General features: G+C 47.1%; 1 protein-coding gene across 1 annotated transcript; it reads left to right on the plus strand.

The window, feature by feature from the left end:
• The first annotated feature begins 241 nt into the window (after window positions 1–241).
• On the plus strand, window positions 242–7448 carry DUSP6 (dual specificity phosphatase 6). Its single transcript, XM_083699443.1, has 3 exons — window positions 242–1577; window positions 3330–3767; window positions 5913–7448. The coding sequence occupies exons 1-3, from the start codon at window positions 1166–1168 to the stop codon at window positions 6218–6220; spliced, it is 1158 nt and encodes a 385-aa protein (XP_083555569.1). The 5' UTR covers window positions 242–1165; the 3' UTR covers window positions 6221–7448.
• Window positions 7449–8424: the final 976 nt, after the last annotated feature.

Genomic DNA, 8424 nt, shown 5'->3' on the forward strand with positions numbered 1-8424 from the left:
TTCCCGTTTCGCCCACGGGGGGAAAAAATCCACGGCAAGGGGAAGGGACGGGGGGGGTCCCCTAATGCTTGCAAAAGGCACTTGCATCTTATCAGCTCTGCAAAAGCAACGCGGGGTGTCCCAAATGTTCCCTCGCCTCGCTGCGAAGGGAGCCCGAAAGAGGAAAAGCGCGGCTGCGAAGTGCCCTTAACGAGCGCGCTTGTGCAGCGAAAACACCGAGGAGGAGAGGCTGCCTTTTGTTCCTCCTCTAATTGGACCATTTGTTGTGTAATCGCTGGGCTGCTCTGCGTGAGCTGCAACAGAAGGAAACTCGAGCCGCAGACGCGCAGCTCTAGCGGCTGTGTGTCTTCCCCTCTTAGCTCTCCACCTCCTCCTCCCTCTCTTCTCCCCCCGCGCCTTCCTTTCCCTCCTTCCTCCCGCTGAGCTGCTGTTGCTGCTTGTTTGCACTCGGCTTATCCGGAGCGGAAATTCCTTTCCGTTTTTGTGAATGACAAACTCATTAACAATTCATCAACACAACCTGTTCCAGCCGGCCCGTCTCCACGGAAACAGCCCCTTCCGCGAGCGCTGATTGGCTGGCCGAGAGAATGTATCCATTGAGACGTTCCATGTTTGTATCCATTGAGGAACTGCCTGGCGCGGGGTGGAAGGGGCGAAGCGAGGAGGAGAGCAGCGGTAGCAGCAGCAGCAGCAGCAGAGCGTGCAGGGCTGATTAAAAGGGACATTGATCGCATCTCGAGGACTTAGGAAGAAAGAGGAGGAGAAGGGGGGCCGTGAAGCAAGATGTGAGAAGCAGGCAAAGCAATAACACCGGTAGCGAGAGTAGGGTCTGTCTCTTCTCTCTAACGAGTTATTTAAATGCATTTCCTTTTGCTGCACGGAAGAAAGGCATCTGAGCACATTTAATTGGATTTTTATTCGGGGAAAGCAAAAAAGCAGAGGCGGTTAGGGAGGTTCATCCGAGGATTCATTGACAAAAAGAAGAGGAAGGGGGGGGGTTCCTGCTCCGTCCCTTCTCTCCACTGCTAACGGAGGCCGGGAGCTCGCCCGAGGAGTTCCCGAGTTGCGGCTGCCTTCGCCCCGGCTGCGCCCGTGCCCGGTGGTCCGCGTGGCCCTTTGGAGAGGGGCGTTTTCCACAGCCCCCCGCCGCCGCCCGCCTTCCCCGATGCTAGATACGCTCCGACCCGCCGCTCCTCCTTTCGTGGTGTCGGACATGGCGCTGTGCAAGACGGTGGCGTGGCTCAACGAGCAGCTGGAGCTGGGCACCGAGCGCCTGCTGCTGATGGACTGCCGCCCGCAGGAGCTGTACGAGTCGTCGCACATCGAGTCGGCCATCAGCGTGGCGCTGCCGGGCATCATGCTGCGGCGCCTGCAGAAGGGCAACCTGCCCCTGCGCGCCCTCTTCGCCAGCGGCGAGGAGGAGCGCGAGAAGTTCGCCCGCCGCTGCGGCACCGACACCGTCGTCCTCTACGACGAGAGCAGCAGCGACTGGAACGAGAACACGGCCGGGGACTCCGTCCTGGGGCTGCTCCTCAAGCGCCTCAAAGACGACGGCTGCAAGGCCTTCTTTCTGGAAGGTGAGGGGTTAAGCCGAGCGGGAGCGGGTTCCCCGGAATCCAGTCCTGCCTTCCTTCCTTCCTCCCCCCCTTCCTCTATCCCCGGCGCCTTCGGAACCGCCCCTTCCCCTCCAGCCGCCAGGGGAGTGTCTAGACGCCAGCCCCCTGCGTCTGGGCGCAAGACATCCTCGCCCCCTATTGTACGCAGCGGAGCGTTGCCAGATGGCCCCTGATTGGGGGAGAAGGAAGGAAGGAAGGAGAAAGAAATCCCAGAGGAGGAGAACACCCCCAACCCCCATGCTGGGCAAATCTCACTGCTTTTAAAACCTGCCAGGGAAAGCCATAGGGCAGGACACACACAAACCCCTTTGCCTAAGTTGTTTAACATGGGGCAATATATCCGAGGGACAAACTTTGAAAATCCCAACTCCTGAAGGCTGTTAGATCTTTTTCCTAGCAAAAAAACTCGTGTGAAAGAGCGACCGCGACTCGGGTTTGCGGGGGTGGGTTAGCAGAAGGAACTGGGTCCATCTCTCGGGAGATGTTTAGCACCTGAATTGAATTCACAATCCTTTCAGACCGATATTCACTCATGGACAGTTCGCTCACACACCCTTTCCATTCCCGCCTGCCCCCCTCCCAGCTCAGCCGAGCCTTTTCGTTTTAAATCCTTGCTGATCTATCGCAAAGTCACTCCGAAATCTGCCGGCGGCTCTAAATCTTCTGCTTGCTCCTCCTCCCTCCAATCAAACTAGGCAAAACCCCGGGGATGAGTCTGGCGTTACTAGGTCAAAGTGTTACGTATAGGGAGACTAGGGGTGATACGGTGGTGCAGTAAAAGGGCCTGGTTTATATTGCCTGGACTTAAAAGGCAGCCGCTTCAAAGGAGACATGCCCTGAAGGGATGGTTTTGATAACCCGATTGCTTCCTCCCTCCCTTTCTTTGGAAGAGCAAAGGCTCTTGCAAAATCTTGGGATAGGAAGTGGAGTGGGGGAAGAGCTATAACCCCTTCTGTGCTGTCCTCTTCAGTTTAGGGCTGTTCAGTGGTTCCTCCTTATAGCTCATTTCTTTTATGATGGGTGGAATATGCATTTTACACCGATTAGGCAAAAAAACCTTAAAAAGTGTCATTACAGAAATGCTGGCAACTGCCTGCCCTTTAACATTACTCTGAAATTTGTCGTCTGAATCTGGGCTGTTTCACTTTGCCTAATGTTCCTTCCTGTGCAAGTAAAAGGATCCAGTGTATTTATTGGTGGGCAACAGAATTCTGCTTTCCATGGCGGAATAAGCGATGGCTCCTTTGCATTTTGCAGCATCTCCATTCTGTCATTCTCAGGACTGTCCATTCATTTCCTAATCCCCCTTCCTCTACTGAACTCCACAGGAGCAGCATCTGCCACTACTATTTTTTTAATCCTTAATCTGACAGCCGTGATAGAGGGGAATCCCCTTCTTTTTTTTTTTCAACCTCCCTAGCTCCCAGTTTTATTTCTAATGGTCTGAAACAGCGGAATCTAGCTGCCTTCTAATGAGCAGGGCCATTGGTCAGGGCTGCCTGCACTGTCTGGCTTCAGGCAAAAGTCAATTGAACCAGTTACACCACTACAGAGCTATGTCTCTTCACAAACACGTCTGTTGTTGTGTGGCTTTCTGCTTCTGCATCTTACAGCTATAGAACTGACTCCCGGTGGTGTGTGGGGTGGTGGTGGTTTGGAAAACTTTGATCTCTCATCCAAATTATTTCCTTTCTTTTTTTCTTTTCTTCCCAGGTGGTTTCAGCAAGTTCCAGGCAGAGTATGCCCTGCATTGCGAAACTAACTTGGACAGTTCATGTAGCAGCAGTTCTCCCCCTCTGCCAGTCCTGGGCTTGGGTGGCCTCCGAATCAGCTCCGACTCCTCTTCGGACATTGAATCGGACATTGACCGAGACCCTAACAGTGCCACCGACTCTGACGGCAGCCCCTTGTCCAATAACCAGCCTTCCTTTCCGGTGGAGATCTTGCCCTACCTCTACCTGGGCTGTGCCAAGGATTCCACCAACTTGGACGTTCTAGAAGAGTTTGGCATTAAATACATCTTGAATGTCACCCCCAACCTGCCTAATCTCTTTGAGAATGCTGGCGAGTTTAAATACAAGCAGATCCCCATCTCTGACCACTGGAGCCAAAACTTGTCTCAGTTTTTCCCTGAGGCCATCTCTTTTATAGGTGAGATTTAGTTTATAATAATTGCAAAGTGAGTGTTGGGTGTGTCTTGTGGTAGCATAATTATGCCTGCAATCCTCAATTCACCTGCCTGGGAGTCATCCCTGTTAAATTCAGTGGGACTTGCCTTTGAGTAGAAGTGTACAGGATTATGCTGCAAATTATTAACAGTATGGCTTGTTTAATATTTATTTATTTTAATGTAATTTTCAGCCTTTGAGGATCTAAGAAATAGCAAGATACTTCTGCCAGCGTTTAGTTATTGTTAAAGCTTGTAAGAAGAAGAAATTGATCTTTTAGATACTTTATTATTTTAAAGTCATAATTTCCATGCCAGCATATTTGAATTTTGTCCAGGAAAACTGTATTTTAAAAGAAAGCAAGTAATTTTTAAAAACACAATATATAGAGAGATTCCAGTGTTTTGGTAGTTAATTGGATGCATTCATTCCCTTTTTTCTTTAAGTCTGCCTGACCTGATTCCTCAATTCCTTTATGCTCCCTCAAACAGTGCAGTCCTATGTACATCTACTCAGAAGTATACCCCCTAGAGCCTCCAAGCTTTCATTTCTGTACCTACTCATGTGGAAGCATGCCCTGTTGAATTTAATCTAGAGGGTTCCATAAAAACCACTGTTTTCTCAGAAGCAGGTATTGCCCTAAAATATATGAGAAGTGCTGATGAATACATTTAGACTCCTTCCCCTTCTCTTTGTGAATTAGTTCAGTTATGCTCCCCACCCCCTCTTTGGGGAGGGTCATTGTGTTATCTGCCAGTGAATACTGTGCTGTAATCTGATTGAGTGATACTGGTAATAGAGCAGAATGTAGGTAATCTGAGCCCAGCAAGAAGAAACTGTAGGCTGGAAGCCACAAAGAAACTAATCTCCAGGCATTATAATGCATTTCCTATTACAAAGGAACCCATTTTCTGGCAATGTTGACATCCTGTTTCTCCTAATGGGCTGTCCCCTGTGACTTCTCTCTTCCTTTTAAAACTGCTGAATACCTCCATTGTTCAGCTGCACTGCACAACAGTTGGAGAATAATTTAATAGACCTTTGCAATCTGCTGGTCTCCATTAAAAAAAAAAAAAAAAGAGGTGGCATTGTAAGGTTTCCCTATTTATATGCTAGGGCGAATGTACACCAAATTTTTTTGGTGACCTATTAGTATTAGAACTTATGAAGTATTATTTAGTATTACTCACTTACCTGAGAAGGTCTCCAAGCAATTTACATTTAACAACGTCAACACAAACGCATTATGTCGTAAAAGAGAGCAGAAAAGTCACATAAAACACTTCACATTTCTATAGTTCAAAACAAGCCCTTCCAATGTTGATGGAATCTTCTAAAACCACAGATCATCAACCACATACCCACCATAAGCTGCTTCTGCGACTGACAGCATGTTGTTGTTTATTGCTGCTCATGTTACAACACATTGGCAGGAAGGGGGGGGGGAACCACACCTGCTTTTTCTGCCTCTGACCCCCAACTGCAGAATAACATGGTTGGAATATGGTCAGAACCAGCCTAGAACCAAACTGTGTGGTCAGCAGATTCGCACACTGCAGTTCCTCTTGTAGTCTACTTCAGATTACAGGTGTAGGTTTACCCTCTGGAATATTCCCTAGTAAGCCAAAAATATTCCCTTTTGCACATCAAATTAGGCTAGAACCATTTATGCTGCTCCTAGCTGAGTCTCCGGTGTCCAGGGAGTATGTTTTAGTTCTTGAGCATCTGAACAGTCGGTCTCACCCTGTAGGCTGCCTGGTACACTTCAACAAAGGCTGTACCACATAATTCTGTTGAAGGTGTAACTTGCTTTCATGTTGTTCCTGGTGCATTCAAAGCTGGTGTAGGTTCAAGACCTGAGTTCAGAAGACCTCTGCCTAGAACTCTTGCGTTTTGACTTTGGCCCAGTCAAAATAGAAATTTTATTGGGAGAGGAAATAAAGCAAGGCTTTGAAAACGCTATGCAAAGCGAGCCTGGAGCATGGGAGTAGGAAGGAAGGCGATGCAAATTCTATGAGGAGTTCACAAAGCTCTCTGTCACGTTTGGTCTCGTCTAGTGGTGTGACCTTTAGGCTGGGAGAAGAAGAGAGATCTCACGGTTCTTGTCTTTGTCTTGTTTCCTCCACAGATGAAGCTCGTGGGAAGAATTGTGGCGTGCTTGTGCATTGTCTGGCAGGGATCAGCCGCTCGGTCACCGTGACGGTTGCCTACCTGATGCAGAAGCTCAACTTGTCCATGAACGACGCCTACGACATTGTCAAGATGAAGAAATCCAACATCTCCCCCAACTTCAACTTCATGGGCCAGCTGTTGGACTTTGAGAGGACTCTGGGGCTGAACTGCCCCTGTGACAACCGCGTCCCCAGCCAGCAGCTCTATTTCACCACCCCTTCCAACCAAAATGTCTTCCAGGTAGACTCCCTGCAGTCCACGTGAGCACCAGCCACGTCCCAGTTCTTCCAGCCTTGGGTTGTGTGATCATTCCTCCACAATGCTTCTCTTTGATGGCAGCAAAGGAATCCAGCTCTCTTTTGTGGATGCTGCTCTTGAGCAGTAGCCGGCCTGTGTGCTTAAAAATAAAAAGGTTAACAAAGTTTGGAATCTGCTATTGCAAAGGGAGGGAACCAGCCGAGTTCTCCCGGGGGGGAAACAACCACCATAAACTCTTCAGACCTTGCGTCTAGGTAGGCCACGCATTTTTGCTCAATTCACAAACCGCCACCTACACAGTGACTTGGAACTGAGGACTTCCAAACACAGATAGGGGGGAGGAAGAATGGACACTATATGAGCACATGTAAGACTGGGGAAAATGTATTCAATGCATTTGTAATATATTGTGTTGTCTTCAGTGAAGACTAATTGTGTGCCCCCTCCCCCCCAATTTTGATTTAGAGGAGCCAAAGAGAGGTTTAAGTCAAATGTGTTTGGAATTTTTGTTTGCCAAGAGCTTTGTAATGCTTGGCTTGGTTGATGTTAAAAAGTTTTAAATCCTGAATCGATAAGCAACATCAGTAAAATGATAGGTACCAGAGGTCAACTCAAGGGGCGTTCTTTCTCTCTCCATTCTTCCTTTTGTATGCAAAGGATACATTTTTGCAGCATGCTTGATTTTACTGTTGAAATGAGGCAAACTTGCTTCCTTGTTTAGGGAATCTGTGTCTATGCTTTGGGGTTTGTTTACTCACATTTTGTGAATGGATAAAGTATCTTTTGTGGTGATTATATATATATATATATATATATAATTTTCTTTTGCAGGGGTGTGCCATCAACATAGGGTCTCATGACTTAATTTGGCCTTACCTTTTGTAAATAGCCTAGTTTGCATTTTTCTTTTGGAAGAGAGCTACGTCTTCAGAACAGAAGATTCTTTTTTCTGTAAATTATCAAATTCAAAACAAAACGATTTTGTGCTAAACAGTGCATTACCTCTGTACAAACTCTTCAGGGAGCTTCACCTCAAATGCAATATCTTGCATTTATTTTTGTATAAAACTGGAAGTGTGTGTGGGTGTGAGCATGTGTACCTGTGTAATATGCAAGAAGGTCTTGCACACAATTGTCCATAAGGGAGTGTCTCTGATTTGCCAGTGTAAAAGTTGGGATTTTATTCTAAGAATGTTGAGATCATAAATTATTAATAAATAACTATTTTTGGCTATTTGAGAATTGAGACTGATTTGTTTCTTGGTAAGCGTTGCCATCGTTCAGCACTTTGTCGTTTGCAGAAGAGTGGTGCAGCTAGCTGACTTTTTTAACTTTAAAAGTAGAGATGATCAATGCACCCAAGTGCTTCTCTACACATCGAACTTGCTGGATCAGAAACTGGAAGCGCATGTCTGAATATGGGTCATTTATTTGCACTGCATTACTTTCAATGGGATGAGCTTTCAGAAACACAGCAGAGTAGGCATCCACATCCATTTTTACTGGGGGAGGGGTCAGCGGCGGAGCATATGCCCGGGGTGGGTGCGCTCCCACTCGACTGCCATTCCCCACCCCCCTCAGTCATGACACCTGTGGCGGACCGCACCCACCACACTCCCTTTCCTACACCTCTGGGAGGGGGGTGTACATGCAGATAAACATGCTATTGAAGGCAAAGCAATGTAAATCATCTCACCATTAGGATGTATGTCTGAATTTCACCCATAGTTTCTGTTGCCATGAATGTTTCACCCTTTCTGGGCTGTGATGTGTATTTGAAAGTACAATCACCTTGTTGGCAATTTTCAAGATGTTTAGAACAGGTGCAACAAGGCTGTGAGGGACAGGTAAGCGCCAGAATATCTTGGGTGGCTTGCTCACAAATGCAAATCATCCTTTGATGCTATCCTTTGTTGTGACAAAGGTGCATTTATGAACTAGGCTCAAGCTAAGTGAAGAAAACGCTGAATTATTTTTCTTCTATCTCCTTTTTTTCTTAGTCTGCAATAAAGCTGTTCATCTTCCCCATACCATATGTTTGAACCCGATATATAGATTGTTTTAGCTGGTCTGCATTTTGTTTCTAGAGCTTCTTCCTTCTCTCTTAGTGGGCTTAGAAAAAGGATTCCATGACTTTTAAACACATACCCTCATCTTCAAATCTTATCTCACTCCTTTTGTTGCATTTCTTTCAAACATTGAGAAGGGGA

Source organism: Podarcis gaigeae (genome assembly GCF_964106915.1).
Source record: "Podarcis gaigeae genome assembly, chromosome: 10".
Taxonomy (NCBI): domain Eukaryota; kingdom Metazoa; phylum Chordata; class Lepidosauria; order Squamata; family Lacertidae; genus Podarcis; species Podarcis gaigeae.